Source organism: Syngnathus floridae, chromosome 2 (assembly GCF_059516105.1).
Source record: "Syngnathus floridae isolate MCC-2025c chromosome 2, RoL_Sflo_1.0, whole genome shotgun sequence".
Lineage (NCBI taxonomy): Eukaryota > Metazoa > Chordata > Actinopteri > Syngnathiformes > Syngnathidae > Syngnathus > Syngnathus floridae.
The window spans coordinates 12778370-12799355 of NC_142414.1; the positions used below are offsets into that span (position 1 = coordinate 12778370).

General features: G+C 43.4%; 2 protein-coding genes across 4 annotated transcripts; both read left to right on the forward strand.

The window, feature by feature from the left end:
* The first annotated feature begins 124 nt into the window (after positions 1 to 124).
* Positions 125 to 2928, forward strand: LOC148401827 (mitochondrial import inner membrane translocase subunit Tim17-B). Of its 3 annotated transcripts, none has more exons than XR_015857299.1 (6): positions 125 to 343; positions 1014 to 1240; positions 1310 to 1438; positions 1689 to 1799; positions 1871 to 2071; positions 2485 to 2928. XR_015857299.1 is itself a non-coding variant. In XM_088369923.1 (6 exons), the coding sequence occupies exons 1-6, from the start codon at positions 318 to 320 to the stop codon at positions 1939 to 1941; spliced, it is 501 nt and encodes a 166-aa protein (XP_088226049.1). In that variant the 5' UTR covers positions 190 to 317; the 3' UTR covers positions 1942 to 2168. The 3 variants fall into 3 exon arrangements, 2 of the variants coding, with proteins under 2 accessions (XP_088226048.1, XP_088226049.1); XM_088369923.1 differs by lacking the exon at positions 2485 to 2928 and having other exon boundaries at positions 190 to 343; positions 1014 to 1113; positions 1177 to 1240; positions 1871 to 2168; XM_088369922.1 differs by lacking the exon at positions 2485 to 2928 and having other exon boundaries at positions 126 to 343; positions 1871 to 2168.
* On the forward strand, positions 1944 to 20524 carry cacna1fa (calcium voltage-gated channel subunit alpha1 Fa). Its single transcript, XM_088369918.1, has 48 exons — positions 1944 to 2071; positions 3660 to 3746; positions 5077 to 5266; positions 5358 to 5463; positions 6321 to 6460; positions 6822 to 6967; positions 7049 to 7201; positions 7575 to 7771; positions 7870 to 7973; positions 8061 to 8203; positions 8316 to 8381; positions 8455 to 8518; positions 8665 to 8691; positions 8809 to 8969; positions 9450 to 9675; positions 9963 to 10170; positions 10241 to 10361; positions 10445 to 10517; positions 10597 to 10660; positions 10750 to 10807; positions 11409 to 11505; positions 11606 to 11735; positions 11807 to 11866; positions 12049 to 12155; positions 12271 to 12358; positions 12930 to 13037; positions 13104 to 13156; positions 13232 to 13378; positions 13448 to 13649; positions 13728 to 13886; positions 14171 to 14281; positions 14358 to 14441; positions 14608 to 14628; positions 14714 to 14842; positions 14924 to 14989; positions 15067 to 15158; positions 15282 to 15441; positions 15547 to 15674; positions 15749 to 15845; positions 15930 to 16032; positions 16132 to 16233; positions 16337 to 16461; positions 17154 to 17458; positions 18016 to 18150; positions 18227 to 18576; positions 18808 to 18920; positions 18982 to 19311; positions 19596 to 20524. Exons 2-48 carry the CDS (start codon positions 3722 to 3724, stop codon positions 19800 to 19802), a joined length of 6081 nt encoding a protein of 2026 aa, XP_088226044.1. The 5' UTR covers positions 1944 to 2071; positions 3660 to 3721; the 3' UTR covers positions 19803 to 20524.
* Positions 20525 to 20986: the final 462 nt, after the last annotated feature.

A 20986-nucleotide genomic window follows, 5' to 3' on the forward strand; every position in this document is an offset into this window, starting at 1 on the left:
ATGTTTCCCCCATTTCATACTGTTCGGATTTGATTTGAAAATATTTTACATTTCATATCAATAAAAATACCATCATTTTATATCATTTTGATAAACAAACTAAAATTATTTATGTAGTTCACTTACCGTGTGTCGCCTACAATTACGTCATCGGACCTTGCATTTTGCTACCAGCCGCATGCATGTTTACTCCAGACCACTTGAGGTACACTATCTTTAAACAAAAAACAAAAAAAAGGAGCCAAAGAAGAAACTTTAAAGAAACCCACTTGGAGGATAATCACAATGACGTCACACCGCTATCCATCACAACAAACATGGAGGAGTATGCTCGTGAACCTTGGTAACATTACGCTTTTTATATTATTTTATACACTTATTAAACTATTCGACCCAGTTCTAGGCTTTGTTTTGTCTGTGTTGTGTCGCAGTAGTTTATAGAACCGTGTGGACGATTCGGCTTTCATGTTAGTAAAGAGATTAGGGTATTTAAACTACAAAATTTAATCTCTGAGCGCTAACAGAAATGAAATCATCAGACATTTTATGTTTTTGTTTTTTAATTATGTTCGAATAGTACGACAGTAAAACTAATGGTTGGAAGTAGTGATGTCTAAATACTTGTCCTGAACTAAGTCGATTTCAGTCTCTCTTTGTTTAAGCTATATCTATTTTGGGACAACTTTTTTTTTTTTTTTTTTTTTTTTTTACTTTTACGCCCTTCATTTGATATCTGCATTTTTTGCTACATTATTAGCTTGGTCAAACAAGACTTTAGCAACCCTGGCTAGCACGACTAAGGAGTTATTGCTAAAGTACTGGATGTCTGATAATTATACTGAAAAAGGTATTCTGGTTATCTTACTCAATATCATCGATTAGTCCAACAATAAATAAATCTAAAGTTAGAGTAAATATTGAAAGAGCAGATTGTATGCATATGATTGTCAGTGGTCAATTATAAACATTAGGTCTAGTCTTTTAAAATTTGTGGAAATGTTGCTGCTTGTTAGCCCGTGGAGGATAGTGGATGACTGTGGAGGCGCTTTCACCATGGGTGCCATTGGTGGGGGCGTGTTTCAAGCCATCAAGGGCTTTCGAAATGCCCCGGCGGTAAGTGCGCTTATTTATTCTTCCTCTCTGTACTTTTTGTGTGATAATACTGCAACATTTCAGGGAGTCGCACACAGACTGAAAGGCAGTGGAAATGCAGTGAAATTAAGAGCTCCCCAAATTGGCGGTAAGCAGGTAATAGAACCGAAATGTTTGAACTGATACATTAATGTCAGTGTCTTGATTTGTTTTACAGGTAGCTTTGCAGTGTGGGGAGGCGTCTTCTCCACCATTGACTGTGGTTTAGTTCGCCTGAGAGGGAAAGAGGATCCGTGGAACTCTATAACAAGCGGTGCTCTGACAGGGGCCATTCTGGCTGCACGCAGTAAGAGAAAACTCAAGTAGACACTTCGGGGGTACGTCATAGTTGGACCACCATCTCTTCAACTTCTCATTTAAACTTTATACCAGGGGTGCCCAACCAGACAGAGACTAAGAGCCAAATTTTTTACCGTGTTAGCCACATCATACACATGAGCACACATGAACTATCACCCCCCCACCCACTGCAAATTTGTACACACCAGTTTGGATGGCCACATGAGATCAGAAGGATTTTTTTTTTTCCCCCCCAGGTGGGCCATTAACCATGTTGGGCTCTGCCATGATGGGGGGAGTTCTGCTTGCTCTAATTGAAGGTGTCGGAATTCTCCTAACAAGATACACAGCGCAGCAGTTTCAGAATCGTGAGTGACAACACAAGTGCAGTGTTATAATTGGGTGCTTCTACTTCAAACATGTTGTTGTCCCCCTTCAGCACTTCCCTTCGCAGAGGATCCCAGTCAGTTGCCTCCAGAGCGTGACACGGCACCAAAGGCTCACTTTTAGTAGAGCCACAGGGGGGGTGCCAATTCACTTGTCACTCAGTCCATTCACCCTGGAACTTAGCAGCAAGTACAAAGACGGTGAAGGGATGCAGAGAGGGACTCCCGCTGATGTGAAAGTCAACTTACCTCAGGTAGAAATGACTCTGAATTATCACTAGGGAAGTTGTAAATAGTTTTTTTGTGAATCGAGACAATAGCTATTGACACAAATACACTGCTGCGTTAAGATATGAGTTTAAATCGTTCCATGACTACACGTGTAGCTCACATCATCTTTCCCCATTGAAACTCCAAATGGAAATGCAATTTGCAGTCAAGAATTACCTGAAATTTGATGGTGCTGTCTAGCGGTAGAGCTCAGAAATGCAGCTTGTCTTAAAATTTGCCCTGCATCTCCAAAGAAATCGACTAAGTGTTGAAAAAGTTACGGCGTTCATTTATCAACGTCAATTAAAAAAACCTTCAGATGTAGCGTTAGTTCGTTTATTTATTTATTTTTTTGTTTGTTTGTTTGTTTGTTTGTTTGTTTGTTTGTGAAATGCAGATTGCACATGGCAGAAACTGCCACTGGAGCCAAGGCAATGTTTTACACTAGAAAAAGCACTTGGCACACAACATACAAACGAATACACACACACAAAAAAAGATTTTACTTGTATAGATTAATGAGCAAATATATATCGTTTATCATATAGGTAATTGACCTTTTTTTGTGAAAATAAGGGGGAAAAGTAAAATTTGATATTTGAGATCAAGGTGCAGTATCCAGAGAAAACCCATTGGAAGCGTGGGTCCCTCCCGGTGTGCTTGTATGGCTTTTTTCTGGGTAGTCAGCAAACATGCAAACTCAACACAGGGTCGTTGTTATTTAAACAATAGGATTGCAACTTAGCAACGTGATCTTTTTTCCTGTATAGAGTGTTTATTTTCTTACAATATTTATTCAAGTGGCTCAAATGAATAAAGATGTCAAATGTTGGTAAATCAAGAGATTGTGCTTTTTTTAATTCCCTTCCTTGTTTTGCTTCTAAAACAACTCAACTTATTTTGTTTCATACGAGGGAAATTAATATCTTACAAAACTATTTCATAAAAAGAAATACGATTAATTACAGAATCTCAATTGGACTTTGGGAGCCTGGCCACTCCCAAACATTAATTTTGTTTTTCTGGTGAACAACAGAATTCATATTTCTGTCAATTACAGCAAGTTGTCCAGGTCCTGAGGAAGCAAAACAGCCCCAGACCATCACACTGCCACCACCATGCTTTGCCTGTTGGCGTCATGCATGTTCTTTTTGGCAAATACTGAGCCATTTAGACACCAGATGTAACGGGCTGCACAATTTAAAAAAATTGTGTGCGTAAGTCCATGTATTTATATTAACGAGCCAAATTGGCTTCTTATATGTCTATGCTCGCTGCCCTGTGTGGCTAATTTCTTCCGGGCTTTACCTCTACCTTCCCCTCGGAAGATTTCCACAGTGTCATCCCTCTAAACGGCTCAGCTGTTTAATCCCACTGGTTCGTTGGTTGACCACCGCAGAGAGTGGTGGACGCTTCTGTCCACTTGTCCTCTCCGACCTGGAAAGAACTGAGCTTTCTTTGGATTTCTGCATGCATGCAACTCACCGGCCGGAGCTGCGGGCGCGCACACGCTGGACTTGTGTCGCCCGTGCTAACTTTTAGTGTGCCGGTTCTGTGTCCTTTTGACATCAGGCGGTCCCGGTGGGGGGTTAATGGTGGTGACTTTGCTCAGCCCCACATCGTGGTGATAAACTATGGACATGGACGGAGTCAAGAAAGGTAGGGCTGCTTCTGTTTCTTCACCTTTGTGATGTAATCTGTGATGATAGTTGTAAGGGTTTTGTCCATGCAGGCATTTTGTTAAGTGTACCATACTTGAGCTGTCTGTTGTCCACGTGGCCCTATTAACAACTAGGTCACATCTGCAGGTCTTATCTTGTCATGGAGGACGACTAGCCAGTCTGCAGCCACAACTGCTTGCTGCATCATTAATAAAACAATATATTAATATCAAATTATGGAAGGGACTATAGCTATCTAGCAAGCTCTCTCCACCCATCTAGTCTGTCTGTCCATCCGTCTACCTGTCTATTCATCAAGTAGTATCTATTTAGTATCGACACGCTTCATAATTGAGCTTTTGTTTTCATCAGCACATTGTATTTACAATATTTATTGGGCCTGTCACAATAATTTTACGCACGATATAGATTGTGTGTGTTCTCTATATGTCTGTCTGTCTACAGGCATTCAATATGTAATTAATTCTGTTGATGATGATTGCAGTGTGTTGCATATAGCCCTGTACAAGCTAATTCACAGGTGTCAAGACTGAGGCCCGCCGGGTGCATTCAGGACTCGACTTCCTCTTTTTTGTGGCTCGCAAAAAAGCATACCACAATCTTTCCTTAACTCAGTTTCTAAACTAGCCATAAGAAAAAAAATATATATGCCAAGCAAATTCTAGGGTAATTATTGCGCATGCAGCTCAACGTCTGGCTTACAGACGTCAGCATTAGCCATGTTTTCAAATCTAATTAGCATGGTAGAAACTTTAAGCAGCATTTAAACGGCCTATGTCATGTCTGCCAAGAAATGGATGCCGCTCCTTAATCAATGAAAATACAAGGACAACTCTCATCAGAGATTACGCCAATAGGCTGACAGCAGCAAGAAACTGCAGGAAGTTCTGGCAAGTAATGGCTGTTAGTAAATGTACAACAATCTTCCATCTTCTGCATACAGTATGTCTTGGAAGACAGTTTGCAAAGGCACACTTGAAGCCTCCCAAACACGTGAAAATATTTTCTTCAGTTGGAACTGGGGCCTCAGTGATTGATTCATTCTGAAGACAATCACATCCCCAGGTATTTAAGGGTGTGCACACTTATGCAACCACATTGTTTAAATTCTATTCTTAGTAATTTAAAAACCAAAAACTTATACAGTATAATTTAGTGATCAAGTTCCTGGTGGAAAAAGTTTTGAAACAATTTGTCTTGGTTGAATTCTTGAATTTCATATTTGAACAGCGTGTGGAGCATTTCGATATTCTCTGTGTGTGCCTTCGCCCGTATTCCTTTGAAACACTTGCTTCTTGTTTTGGTAGAAGCCCCTCCAGGTGGCGATGGAGGGAAATCCGACACCCTGGGCTCGACGGGCTCGGCCAAAAAGCGAGGCGGGGGTGCCAAGAAGGCCATGCAGGCCAACAAGTCTGCCCTCAGAGCCCCCCGAGCCCTCTGCTGCCTCACCCTCAGCAACCCCATACGCATGGCGGCGCTGGCCCTGGTAGAGTGGAAATATCCTTCCTGTGTACTGCCATCCCACACACGATGTGACACAACTGTTCTAAAAGTTGACGTTGTTGAGGCCTTGACCACCATTTTCCACACCCTTCGATATCTTCATTCTGCTTGCCATCTTTGCCAACTGTGTGGCCATGGGGGTCACCAAGCCCTACCCCGATGATGACTCCAATGCGACAAATCACAAATTGGTGCGGATCACACTTGCTGTTTTCAATGATTTCAGCCTGTGTTTATTATATTTGGTCAAATGGTAACCAGCAAAAAGAAGCTAATTGTAATTGGCAAAAGTAGAAGTTCAAAGGACTATTAGGGCCACACTAAGAAAAAAAGGGGGGGGGTGCTGTAATGAGAATAATGTGAGAGTGTGAACAATTGTTGAGAAGGGAATGGTGTGTGCCACAGTAATTGCATTAGAGAGGGGTAAAAAAAAAAAAAACCTCGGCTGAGTGTCCCAGCGACTGTTAGTGGTGACTTAGTTAAATACCAACCATCTGCCTTGCCGGCTTCATTCTATGCTCCCTGATCTTCTGTCTTTTTTAATCATACTAAAATAATTAAGTACTAAGTCAGTCAATAAGCACATTACCTGATGATTTTCTTGCAAGCAATAAAAGCTCAAGCATGTATGTGATACTTTGTTAAACAAGGTCACCAAGGGAGAGACGAGTAGAGCTCTTTATTGGATTTAGGCTAAGATGACTGTTGAACATCCCGACGCTCCAACAGTTAATTTGGACCAATTTTGCATCTTTGTTTTGTATGTGCACGTGTGAATTCCATTCTTCATTTATCTCCTGTTTCGTTTGATCTGTCAGACTGAGGCGCAAGCCAAGCGGTAGTAACAATTTGATGCCGACTTAAGCAGCGGGTTTCACAAAAAGGATTGAGTGGCTGGCGTAAGTGGGTTAAGAGGTTAAAACGCCAAGCAGTGTATTTCATGGATGGGCGGAGCAAGTTGACAATTTTTGTTTCAGAACATTTTGATTCCTGTATGCATGGCATTTCATGGCCTCTCATGCAATTAATTGCTTTCATATGCTTTCAGGAACAAGTGGAGTACGTCTTCCTGGTCATTTTCACCATCGAGACTTTCACTAAAATTCTCGCTTACGGCTTAGTCATGCACCCCAGCGCCTACATACGCAGCGGATGGAACTTGCTTGATTTCGTCATCGTCATTGTCGGGTATTTAAAAAAATTAAAAATTGCAGGTCTCAAAATGATTCATCAGTTACAGGGGCAGATTATATTGAAAATTGATGTTGGACCACCCAAACAAATAAGTCCCTCTCATGTGATAGTGCTTAATTGATTTTATTTTTCTTAAATCAGAAATTAAAAAAATGCAAAAAACTTAAGTGCAGAATAAATTCTTATCTTTTATCTCTAATTGAGAGAATCGAGTAAACAATTTGAAAGCTATTCCATAGCTGCAGCACTAATTGTAAGTTATGTTTTGATTTTGTTTGTGCCTGCCAGTCAAAATATATAAAACCGCTCAGTGGTGCTGAAAAGGTCGGCTCATTAATATTGCATGTCGGTGCAGGCTGTTCAGCGTCATAGCAGAGGGCATGACTGACCACAAGCCAGGAGAGGCCCATCATGCTGCGGGAAAACCCGGAGGCCTGGACGTGAAGGCTCTGAGAGCCTTCAGGGTTTTGAGACCACTCCGACTCGTGTCCGGAGTGCCAAGTGCGTTTGTTGGCGGCTATCTTCCCGCGCTTCTTCCTCTGTTGCGTTCTCAGCCAAAACATGTGTTTATTCTCTCGCCAGGCCTGCAAATTGTGTTGAATTCTATCATGAAAGCCATGGTCCCGCTCCTCCACATTGGTATGCTGGTCATGTTTGTCATCATCATCTACGCCATCATCGGCTTGGAGCTCTTCATTGGCAGGATGCACAAGACGTGCTACTTCGCCAGCACAGGTTTCTGCAAACTCCAAATATTGTTCAGAAAGCACTGATAAAGGTTCATAATATGTTTCTAATGGAAGGGATTGGTGGAAATGTTGAAAATAATTCCTGGAAAAATTAGAAAATACCCAAAAGTCAATCACTGTATCGGGAGGAGGGTGCAGTGCTCCTACGGCCCCCCCCCCCTCTAACTCCGCCAGTGGCAACATGATGGACAGATAATATCACAATAGTAAAAGTAGAGTGCAAGTGTCCATATAAAAAAACAGATTTCGATTGTCATTTTTGGGGGGTGAAAGTTGAGAGCAAATTAATGGCATACTCATTCATTTAAATGAGAACAATTTTAATACGCAAACCGACTCCTGTCTGTTTTTACTTCCAGGTATGATGGTGGAGGACGACCCGTCACCTTGTGCCTTTGCAGGGAGCGGTCGCTTCTGCGTGACCAACGGGAGTGAGTGCAGAGGCAAGTGGGAGGGTCCGAACGGCGGCATCACAAATTTCGACAACATTTTCTTCGCCATGCTGACCGTCTTCCAGTGCATCACCATGGAAGGCTGGACAGATGTGCTCTACTGGGTAACTAATCCGTGCCTGCCTGTCTGCCTTTTTCCTCGTCGGCTTCATTTCTCCACTAAAATATACCTACTTTTTCTATTTTCCGTCTCCCCGCAAAGATGAACGACGCCATCGGTTTTGAGATCCCATGGGTGTATTTTGTTTCTTTGGTCATCTTTGGTTCCTTTTTCATCATCAATCTCGTTTTGGGTGTGTTGAGCGGGTAGGTAGACTGGCACGGTGATCATTGTGTGACTGTCAAATCGGAGGTCAGAATTGACGTGTTTTTTTTTTTTTTGTGGCTTCACAGAGAGTTTTCCAAGGAAAGGGAAAAGGCCGTGGCTCGTGGTGAGCTGCAGAAGGCACAAGAGAGCAAGCAGATGGAGGAGGACATGATCGGCTACATGGACTGGCTCATAGAAGCCGAAGATGTGGATGAGGAAGGAAATAAACGTCAGTCCTGGCAGTCACACATATCTCATTCCTGTTTTATTCTCTCCGGACATTTTGGCCATCTACTAACTACATCCACAGTTATCAATAAATTAAAATTTGTCCCCAAAAGGAGCGGCGATTGCCAAGAAGAAGATGATGAAGAAGTTTGGCTGGTACAAACAAAGTGAAGATGGAGGTACGTACATCAGCTGCGACGTCGGGTCATCACGTCCGTCTTTTTCTTTCTCATGGTGTCTACCTTCCGACAGAATCGGACTCGGATGATGACATAGCATACCTCGATGATGACAGCGGGTTCTGTGCTTCTCTCATGTAAGACGATATGACAAAACCGGTTTGTGTGTCGTTAGAGTGAATAATTTGAGAGCTTAGTAAAAGAAAATGTAAGCAACTTATATATATTTTTTTCAGATGTTTGTTTTACCTTGTTCACCACAAATTGTCTTCTTGTTTTCCAGGGCCAAGATGATGGCCAACAGCTTTTGGTAAGATCTTCAAATTGACTTGTTTATTTATTTTCATCTATCCCATACCACAATCACACAGACACGCAATATTCAAGATTGTGTTTAAAAAAAACACATCACTTGCTCTTTCCTTAGTGACCAATTGTGCCAGTTGAACCACACGTTCAGGAAGAACTGCCGCGTGGCCGTCAAGACAACCAACTTCTACTGGTTGGTTCTTCTCCTGGTGTTTCTCAACACGGTGGCCAGCGCCTCCGAGCATTACGGCCAGCCAAAGTGGCTTACAGAGATGCAAGGTAGGAAGCCTGTCCGTCGAACCTTCGCTAAGACACTGCGGACGTTAGTGTTCATGTCAATGCTTAGTTCTGTTGAGCTCAGCATGTGAACGTCACATGACCAAACTTGGACAACAAGTGGAAACTGTCCCTGTGTCCAAATTCCGGATCATCCGATGGCCGCATTTTGGTGGATTTTTGTGCTTAATTTGGATTCCACAAACAAAATCTTAATCTGAATGTCGTGTTTAGGCTAGTGGGGGCGCATTGAAATCATCATCACAGCCACATCCCCAGTTGAAAGCGAGTGTGCACACTTTTGCAACCACAAACAGCTGTTTATTTTTACTTATCTTGTGGGTAAGGATTATTTTTCAATTGAGTAGGTTATAAATCTCATTTTTATCCTCAAACAAAAACATGAACAGGGGTGTGTAGACTTTTTAAACGCCCTTTAGCAAGCCCCCAGTGACAGAAAGCATTTGTTGCGTGTCTCCTCAGAGCGAGCCAATAAGATCCTGCTGCTGCTCTTCACGCTGGAGATGCTGATGAAAATGTACGCCTTCGGCCTGCAGATCTATTTCATGGCCCTCTTTAATCGCTTCGACTGCTTCGTGGTGTGCGGCGGCATCCTGGAGACGCTGCTCGTGGAGTGGGACTTCATCCCACCCATCGGCATCTCGGTGCTCCGCTGCATCCGACTGCTGAGGATTTTCAAGATGACGCGGTAGAGACTGACAGAACCGCTCACACCTCTAAATCCAATTAACTAGTATTTAAAAGAAAGTTTAAGTCGCTGTAACCTTATGCACAGTTGTAATATTTCATTCATACTCTGTACCACAAGGCTCAATCCCACACCTTGAGAATTCCCGCAATGCATTTCAATGAATTTATCAATTTTCATTCCATAACGCAGGCGGGTAATATTTTTTGAAACATGCACGCCAAGCATTATTTTGAATAACAACTCTATTTTCACCATTTAATACATTTGCTGTTGCCTCTTTTCAGGCATTGGGCGGCCTTGTCGGACTTGGTCAACTCTCTCCTTAACTCCATGAAAGCCATCTGCTCCCTCTTGCTGCTGCTCTTCCTCTTCCTCATCATCTTTGCCCTGCTCGGCATGCAGCTGTTTGGAGGCAAATTTAACTTTGACGAGACTCAAATGAAGAGGAGCACATTCGACTCCTTCCCTCAGGCGCTGCTCACTTGCTTTCAGGTGATTTCACGCAGCCGTACGTTGTTCCCGTCTTCTATGATTGATGGTTAGTCCGTTTTTCTCTTTCCAGATTCTCACTGGAGAGGATTGGAACGCTGTGATGTATGATGGCATCATGGCCTACGGAGGACCGATCTTTCCCAATATGGTGGTGTGCATTTACTTTGTCATCCTGTTTGTTTGCGGTAACTGTATCCTTTCTCGTCGAGTACTCAACGCCAAATCAAATGACGACTGTGTGAGAACAAATCGACTTAACGCATGGCGTGTTCAGACATCCTGCTCAATGTTTTCTTGGCTATCGCTGTCGACAACTTGGCCGGAGGAGGCGAGCAGACAAAAGCCGAGTGGGTTTGAGGCTTGTTCTGAGAGCCTGCAATATGAAAGATGAAATACATTCAGACAAACCGCATTTGGCATTTTCAGGGAGAAAAAAGATGACGATGAAGACTGGGATGACGAGGATGAGAAAGAGGATGAAGATGCGGGGGTAAAGTGTTTGATAACAACCAATAATACTTGATTTTTGAAGGAAGGTAAGAAGGAATGATTTGTGCCTATTTTGATTTTGGTGTGCAGAACGAGGATGATGACTGGCAGGAGAATGAGGAGCTGAGGGCCATCGAGGGGTTGGAGGGTAATGTGCATTTATTTTAAAAGACACAATTTCAGTAACTAATATGCAACAAAACACATCAACATATTTTTTTCATATAATCAGGTCTAATCGATAATTATTTTATCGCTGATTACTGGAGGCTGTCATGATTCACCGTGATTTTTTTAACAACACGTAATGACTACAGCATGTTTAACAAATTTCGTCACTTGAGGGAATATTCTAGAATTCGCTTGAGATGACATTTTGCTTGCAATTCAGCTGAAGAAATTGGCGGTAGTCCCTCTGAGGCACCATCGTACATGTTCTTCAAAATGCACGCGCTTCTAATTTAGGTCATTGCATTCTCTTAGTTCTCCACTAGATGGCACTAAATTGTAGCCTCACTTAAAGCCCAACTATCTCAAACCAAAGTTCAAACCGTTACTTTCTATTTTGTTCTTCTCTGCTTCATCAGTCCTTATTTGACCCTCTAAAATATGCCTTAATTTATTGTGCAATGTCCTTTCAGTGTAAAAATATTTTTTAACTGTATAGTGCTGTCAACAATGAGCATCACAATGTAATGATAATCAATACCAGCGCTGTATGTAAAGGTGTAATATTTCCTGCTTTGTAGGAGTTGCTCCGTTAAAGCCAGAGTTCTCTGGTCCAAAAGAAAAGATTGTGCCCATCCCTGATGGCAGCTCCTTCTTCATTCTTGGAAAGAAGAATTGGTGAGCTCATCACCAAAGCACTCGGAGTCACCCAAACATTTTCATTGAGTCTCACCTCTACTTTAACTGCCTTTCTTCGTCATCTCCTTTGAATTGCCAGCTTGCGAGTCGCCTGCCACAACCTCATCCATCACCCCTACTTCACCAACTTCATCCTCGTCTTCATCATCCTCAGCAGCATCTCTCTGGCCGCTGAGGACCCCATCAAATCACACTCATTCAGGAACATTGTAAGCGTGCTCCGTGTTTCCTCACATGGGCATCTCGAGCGCAACTCAATTGATCAACTTGTCATCCTCAGGTGCTGGGTTACGCCGACTATGTTTTCACGTCAGTGTTCACGGTGGAGATCGTGCTCAAGGTAGGTGCACTTTTCAGATATTGTCATCTAATCTCATTTAGAATTCATGATTTTCTTTTGTCCAATCATCTGCTTCTTCTATTAGCTGCTAAATGTAGCAATGTTCACAAAACTAGCAATACATTCAACACATTAAAAATACTCACCAATTACAGACGTTATTTGATTGCTGTCATGTCTAGATGACCGTGTACGGCGCTTTCCTGCACACCGGCTCGTTCTGCAGAAACGCCTTCAACTTGCTCGACTTGCTGGTGGTCAGCGTGTCGCTCACGTCCTTCTTTCTTCAGTGAGTCCAGTCCGTTCATGAAACAGATGTTGTTGTTTTTTTTTTACTGGAAAACCCACTCCTTTAAATTGCCACAAATCACATTATCATTCTCAAAAGCCGACTTTGCCCACAGTTCCAGCGCTATTTCGGTGGTGAAGATTCTCAGGGTGCTCCGTGTGCTCAGACCTCTCCGTGCCATCAACAGAGCCAAGGGACTCAAAGTAAATTTTTAAGATACGACTTGTATTTCAGATTAGATTTTTTTTTTTTGCGCTATAACTTGAAAGTCCACACTTAAGGCACAAGCGCTGGATAGTGACAGGTAGGGTAGTCACTATAGAATATTTTTAAAATCGATTGTTCAATCGATTAGTCCATAGACGAATTGAATGATTGGGTCAGATTTTATTAGCATTAACGTGTGTTTAAAACATTTTTCTCCAATTACTGTTTACTATTGAATTATTTTCGTTTATTTGGTATTCGGTAGTAATTAAAAACAACTAAACAACAGTTAAACACTTGTACACAAGAAGGATTGATGGAGGCTGGAATGGATAAATATCATTTTCATTCATTTGATTTGAGACATGAGTGTTTTGAGTTACGAATGTGATCACGGAATTAATTAACCTAGTATCGGCTCATACCATTACATCAATATCTTTCTGAAATTACGAGGAAAATGTGATCCAGATATTGTCTGCTTCGCAATTGGGCAGATATGGAACACATTTGAAGGAACACATATCACAAGCTATTTGTCTTTTTCTTGTTCTCGTCCACTCCAAGAATGTGGTGCAGTGCGTGTTTGTGGCCATCCGCACCATCGGCAACATCTTGATTGTCACCACGCTCCTCCAGTTCATGTTCGCCTGCATCGGTGTGCAGCTCTTCAAGGTTGTCAGCATTTTGACGCAGAACCTTAAGACAATCATTTCATTATTATCCGTCTGATGTTTTCAGGGGAGGTTCTACAGCTGCACGGACGAAGCCAAACACACACCTGAGGAGTGCAAGTTAGTTTGAGCTTCTTTTGTCCTCAGCACCTCAAGTGGAAACTTGAGAAAGGAAAGTGTTTGACCTGCTTGCAGGGGAACCTTTGTGGTCTATAAAGACGGTGACATGAACCATCCCATGGTGAAAGAGAGGATCTGGGAAAACAGCGAGTTCAACTTTGACAACGTGCTGATGGGCATGCTGGCGCTCTTCACCGTGTCCACGTTTGAAGGCTGGCCACAGTAAGTCGCCACGCTCACTTTGGCGCCTTTCTCAGCTCACTTAGTAAGGCCGTCTCCTCCCGCGTGAAGGCTTCTTTACCGCGCCGTGGACGCCAACGCCATCAATCACGGACCCATTTACAATTACCGAGTGGAGATCTCCATCTTTTTCATCATCTACATCATCATCATCGCCTTCTTCATGATGAACATTTTTGTGGGCTTTGTCATCATCACCTTCCGGGAACAAGGAGAGGCTGAATTTAAAAACTGCGAACTCAACAAAAACCAGGTACGTGAAAATAATTTCTTACTGCGGGTCACGACTTGAAATATTAATGCTTTTGTGTGTATGTGTCTCTTTTTGCAGCGCCAGTGTGTGTACTATGCTCTGAAAGCTCAGCCCATCAAGATTTACATTCCCAAAAATCCATCCCAGCTCAAATTCTGGAGGATTATCAACTCCAGTCAGTTTGAGTACGTCATGTTTGTGCTGATTCTGGGCAACACGCTCACGCTGGCCGTGCAGGTACACACACTTGTCTGGAAGCGGCATTCTCTAGGGATGTCCCGATCACACTTTTTTTGGCACCCGGGTCAGAGTCCGTACAGGAAAAAAAACATCACATGATCGTCGGCCTGATTTGCAATCTCGTGTTTGGATCGGCACATCCCTACCAGTCAGGATTACTACACAGAACTAAAATCCTCTCATACAAACTCCTAAAATGCTCCGAATTTTACTGTCCTGACATTCTGAGCTATCGGGCCCGCCGTCGTTGCGCTAACTGGAGGTTTTGTGTTGTCCATCAGCATTACGAGCAGTCCAAGATGTTCACCTCCATCATGGACATCCTCAACATGATCTTCACGGTGGTGTTCACTATCGAGATGATCATCAAGTTGCTGGCTCTGCGGGCTCATGTGAGCTTTCACCCATTCATCAGTGAAGCATTTGAAGGATTTTTCACTCACACCTGTGCGTCGTCTTCCTCCGCAGCATTATTTTATTGATCCGTGGAATTCCTTCGACGCTTTAATTGTGGTGGGGAGCGTGTTGGACATAGCAGTCTCCGAGTTAAGCGTAAGTCTGACGGCTTAAACCTTTGCTATTATTTAATAGCAAAATAACAGAAATGGGTAATTGACACTCCTGCCTTCACCCAAGTAAGTTAGTAAGTAAAGAAATAACTGCACATGGTTTCTCTTCATTAATCGATCTGTCTTGTGTCTCTGAAATGTGGCTTCAGGGAGGAGGAGGTCATGGTGAGGTAAGAAGCAAGAAGAACTCAAACTTGTTTGTGTGTCTTCTCACGTTCCGGCGTTGTTTGACAGTCTCCTTTTGTCGCTCGGCAGGGAAAAGGCGAAAGCGGCAAAGTTTCCATCACATTCTTCCGCTTGTTTCGAGTGTTGCGGTTGGTCAAACTGCTCAGTAAAGGAGAAGGTATTCGAACCCTCCTCTGGACTTTTGTCAAGTCCCTGCAGGTCAGAAAAAATCCGGCGGAATATCTCGTCATGATAGGAAGTGCTCTCTTTCAAATGTACTTTTGAAATTTCCCCACACAGGCGTTGCCTTATGTCGGTCTGCTCATCGCAATGATCTTCTTCATCTACGCCGTCATCGGCATGCAGGTGGGTCTTCTGGACCAAGAGTTGCACTTTGAGTCAACAGCTTTTACCTTCACAAACAATGGATTGACACTTGACAGACGTTTGGGAAAGTGGCCGTGGACGACGACACGCATATCAACAGAAACTGCAACTTCCAGACCTTCTTCATGGCTGTTCTGGTGTTATTCAGGTCTGGCCTCATTTGGTTGTGTGATTTTCGGTCTACTAGCCTTTTTTTTATGATGCAGTGGTGCCTGAGTGAACAGACTAGCAGGTTTTTGAGATGTGAAGAACTCTATGTTTGTTTGGGCAGGTGTGCCACCGGAGAGCAGTGGCAGGAGATCATGTTGGCCGCGCTGCCCGGCAGACGTTGCGACCCAGAGTCGGACACTGAGCCCGGAGAAGAGTTCTCCTGTGGGAGCAACTTATCTTACATCTATTTCATTAGCTTCTTCATGCTTTGCGCATACCTGGTGAGTGAGGCCCAGCAGGAAAAAGTAATTTCTCTTACTTGGAATCCAAACAAGCTGTTGAGCTAACTTTACATTTTGCAATCCATTCCCTTTCTCTCTGTCCAGATTATCAATCTCTTCATTGCTGTCATCATGGACAACTTTGAGTACCTGACAAGAGACTGGACTGTACTTGGAACGCACCACCTAGATGAGTTCAAGAGAATTTGGTCCGATTACGATCCCGAGGCCACGTAAAGACTTATCTTCTCGCCGTGACTTCCTGTGCTGTCGTTTTGCTTATGTGTTGTTTTGTTGTGTGTTGCAGCGGCCGCATTAAGCACATTGACGTCATCACGATGCTGCGTAGAATTCAGCCTCCCCTTGGTTTTGGAAAACTTTGTCCTCATCGTGTCGCTTGCAAAGTTCGTTCTTGCTTTCAGCGCAGCGTGCTAGATATTTAACGGGTACGTTCATATTTGGCTTCCTTTGTGTGCCCTTCCTCTTAGAGGCTGGTCAATATGAATGTGCCACTGCATCCCGATGGGACGGTCACCTTCAACGCGACTCTGTTTGCTCTGGTGCGGACGTCCCTCAAGATCAAGACTGAAGGTTCAAACTCAACAATAATTGTACTCAAACCGTACAATGAAGGGTGCAAAACAATGTGCGAATCGAAATGAGGATTTATTGCTTGCGTCTCTCTCTCAGGTCCCATTGATCAGCAGAATGAAGAGCTGAAACTCATCATCAAGAAACTCTGGAAGCGAACCAAGCCCAAGCTATTAGATGAAATCATACCTCCTCCTAGAGGTACTTTGCAGTATTACAGTAGAGTCATGGATTTGTCAAGCCAATGTGTAATGCCAATTGTTAGAGTCTGACTTTGTCATTCATACTCTTATTTTTCTCTTAGGGGACGAGGTGACTTGTGGCAAGTTTTATGCCAGCTTCTTGATTCAGGACTACTTCAAGAAATACCGCAAGAGAAAAGAGAGGGAACGGAAGTCGAAAAGGAAGGACAAGGCCGCCTCTCTTCAGGTGATTATTGACCTTTGCATTAAGTTTGTCAGCAACAGAGGTGGGCATTCAGTCCAAGGGACAGAATGGTCCATCCGTCCGTCACTGACGGACACCCATTTTGTGGATGAAGGATGAGGGACAAGAAAGAGTCCAGACGGAAATCTTTTTGTGCCCGTCCGTGTAATAGTCCCTATCCGGGTCAAGTCCTTCAGACGGACAGTTTCGGTACACTTACATTGAAGTATGCCAAATATGTTTTTCAAAAGACCCTTCTTTGTCTCACGCGTGTAACCGCCAATTCAGACTGTATGTGAATGTTAACCTGAAAGTTGGTGCTCCAGAGTTAAATGAATAGTAAATGAGCCAGTTAATGAGCCATAATTATGAATTATGAAACCTCTGCCATTAGCCTCTCTCATGCCATCACGAATGGCAAGGACAGCCAATAAAACGGGGCATCTCAAAGACAAATAAAAGAAAAAAGTCAACAAATTAAACCTAGCACCACCACCGTCGTCCACGGGATGATGAAAAAATAATACTGCTTCAGCCAGAGCACAAAAGAAATGAATATTCCTGCAAAATCTGCAATTAGGCGATCTTTCAAATGCCTGACCATAAACTTGCCGAATATTTACTTCTGTTCCTTCCGTACATATATCTTGTATGTGCTTTCACAGGTGTCATTTTTTTTCCGTCTGTGTCCTTAGCAAGGTCTGCGGACGCTGCAGGATCTGGCTCCAGAGATGCGCCTGGCAATGGCATGCGACATGGAAGAGGAGGAGGGTGCAGACGAAATATTCGAAAGCGAGCACGGAACCTCGGTCACCACTACGCCCGCTGCCACGCCCATGCCGCCCATAGAAACACTGGTGCGGCAGACCGCCGTCGTCGTGGAAGCGGAAGCTGTCCCAGAAGTAATCACGCAGCAGGTGATGAGTCCAAGCAACTTTGAAATCGCGGGGGAGAGCGTCGTCACAGAACAGCCGGGGAGGTCGGAAGCTCTGCTCAGCAGGTGGGTTTCCCGCTTTCTCACTCTCATTAGATTCTGCCTTAAGGTACAAGTTTAATTTGTTCTGTGACCATGTGTGTCACTCAAACACTCATCTCAAATTGAAATGAATGGAAATGCAATTAATCTGTTCCAGAAATTTGAAATGTTTTATTTTTAATTAGAAAAATAGCACAGTATGATAAGTGGGTCTGAAAATTGTTTTTCTTTGCTCAACAATGCAACTCCGATTGAATGTGCAATTATTTTTTCAAGGTCTTCTTCCTATTTATTTATTCAAGCAATAAATTAATCTCTATTTCAAGAAACATTATCCATTTTATTCTCCATAAATATTTTCTTATTTACTCACTTTGACTTGCAATCTTTGCATTCGCGACAAGAACTTGACAAAATTGAACCAGATAAGAGTGGCCTTGACATAAATCAGAACCACAACAGTTCTCACTATTAAATAGAATTTTACATTGTGGCGTCGTCCGCAGAAGTTGAAAAAACATAACGAGCCTATATTACGGTACCTTCTGAATTCAGTACCTTCTGTTTGCACTCTTGAACAGGGCGGATTCCATCAGCGACCTGCCTCCCCCTCCAGACTCAACAGAGTTCATAGAGCAGGAGGTGACACAGCCCACAGTGACTGAGCAAGTTCCTCCTAGCGAGGAACATTCTGCAAATCTCACATTTGAAGACCGGTAAGGAAAGCATCTATTGGGAGGAAACCACTTAAGGTCCATAAAATCGTTCTGATATTCTGTTGTTGTCTTGTAGGTACGAGTATCCTGAGCCCGCATCTCCTTTACCACCTGCGCCAGACTTAAACGGGCAGAGCCTCAGACAAGCCAGCAGCGTCGGCGAGATGTCGTGCGACGCTAACGGCTCGGCTAACGGTTACCCCACAAGCGCCGTGAACGGAGAAGGTAGTTTTGCTGGGGAGCCCTACCCAGCACACGCATATAACGACAACGGATACTCGGCTTATGAGAACGGCGGCAGCGTCGCCAGCGTCAATGGCAACGGCAGCACTGTGAGCGGAGGCTACACGGCCAACGACTATAATGGAAGCACCAGCAGCAGCGCACAGTTTGTCAGGAGGAGGCTGCTTCCGGCCATACCCAAAGGTGAAGCACATCACATTTGTGACACTTTTTGATCATCACAGTCTGCTCATAATGCTCACCTTTCCAATGAGCTGCTCCAAAAGAGATCCAATGCTGCTATATGGTGGCCAATTAATGTTTTGTTTATGTATTTATTGTAGAGCTTTTGTTAATTCAGATGTGACTGGCATGCTTTTGCTATTTAAGTAGTAATCATCAAATTGCCTAACCTGCTCCCTCTTGTTGTTTTAGGTCATAAACCCACCTTTAACTTTCAGTGTCTGAGGCCGCAGAGCAGCGGTGACGACATTCCCATCCCGGGAAACTACCGAGGCAACACATCCCCATCCAGGTCTCGTCTCCAGGTAAGAGCCGCACTGTGTTCTCTCGCCGCCTCGTTTTAACATGGTCGCTCTGTCATGCCAGGCGCAGCATAACCTGGACTCCCGGCCCAGTAGCGTGTCGTCGTCGTCGTCCGTATCGTGGGCCAATAACATGGCGGCGGGCAACACTCCCGGTCCCGCGTATATCGCCCCGTCGGGGCGCAGGGGCAAGCTGATCTACACCCCGATGATCCTGGTAGATGAAACCACGGGGATCAGTCAGCCGCTGTGGAGCAACGGCTCGGCCAGCCTCCCCGCGGGAAGCCGTCCCGGGTGGTACTCTGGCCAGAGCGGGAACTACGGCAGCTTGAGGGTTCCACCCGCCAACCAGGGCTTTGTGGACAAAGGCAGCGCAGACAGTCTGGTGGAGTCGGTGAGTAGAAATCATGCTGTCCGCTTCACTGCATTGCAGATTTTTTTAGCATACTTGTATCGTGGGAATTTCTTTTCAACACATACATTTACTGCAGACTCTCATTGCAATAAGTGTAAGGGAAAATTCCCACTGCAGGAAAATGCCATCTGATTCTTTTGTGACAGTCTGAATGACTCAATTACGATTTTTTTTTATTTCCGACCTGTGTCGCTTTCATATGTGGTTCTAGATCGGCTATGTATTGAAAACATGCTATACTGCACACCCTTGTTCATCCTCAGATTCTGATATCCGAGGGTCTGGGTATCTATGCCAAGGACCCCAAGTTTGTGAATTTTGCCAAGCGGGAAATTGCTGAAGCTTGTCACATGAGCCTGGACGAGATGGAGAGCGCCGCTGCCGACTTGATCGCCCGCGGGGCCCGTCAGTCCGTTTCTCGCTTTGAGGACCAGCTGGCTGACGAAATGAACTGCGTGATATCGTACTGAATCAGATGGACAGACAGGAGACGGAATGGAATGAACACCTGTGGGAGAGAGAAAAGAACAGAGAGATAGAGACAACACGTCCGCTGTCATTTGTATTCGAGAGCCAACTCGTTTGCTTGCCGAAAACAAAACAAAAAGCGGCCTGGCACGATGCAAATTAGTGCAGGGGTGGGCAAAGTATGACCAATCAAAACAAACAAGCATGTAGCACATTTTTATGAGTCCTGGAAAATTTGTTTCATGCATTTTCCCTAAAATTGGTCACTTAAAAATGTTATTTAATGTGTTTGTATTCATTTATATAAATAAATAATTGGCTAACAGTTATTGTAAATATGACCATAACACAATTGAGTAAAATTATTTTTAATGTACAGATTATAAAAGAATTTACAAGTGTTCACTTGATTTTATGTACATAACATCTCTTTTACAAATCGTACATTACATCTCTTTTACAAATCGCCTGATGGCAAATTACAAAGGTTGGCCCACCCTTGTCATATGTGCAGGTATTATCGCCGCAATGTGGTTGTATCAGACACGAACAAAGACTTTTATGAACAACCAAAGAATAGATTTTATTGTGATTACCTTTTTGGGGTTTTCCATTGTACTGTCATTTTGTACTGTACTTGAATGACCACTTTACACTCTGTTATGTGCAGCTGAATTCATCATTGTGAGAGTTTCTATCGCATTAAACTAAGTTCGGGATTTGGCTTTCATGTGAGATTCTAGAATGAACCTAAAATGCACTAGAACCTTTGCAGGCGAACTTTTTGAAATTTGATCTTTTTTTATTCTTTTGAATACTTGTGTCCAACTGTTCAGTGTTGTAATACTTTTAAACAAATTGCTGCTCTCCGTCAAGGATGAGAAAAAACAATTATGTATCATTAGAAAGGAAGTTCACCTGTGGCTGTCAGTTCAGCAGGTGTGAGGTTTCCTGAGAGATGTTTTTAACCTTTAACACGAGAGCGAGCGAGTTTCAAGAGCCTGACAAATGATGGGAAACTACTGTCTTTTTTCAGGTGCCAAGCCATCAAAGTCATATTTTCTTTCCCAACTCTTTTACACTTAACAGATCAAAATTAATCTGTAACATGGTGAAAATTTAATATCTACTGTAAGTAGTTTGTTGGTTGCATATAGTGCTTCAGATGCCAGTCTTGGAGGAGCTG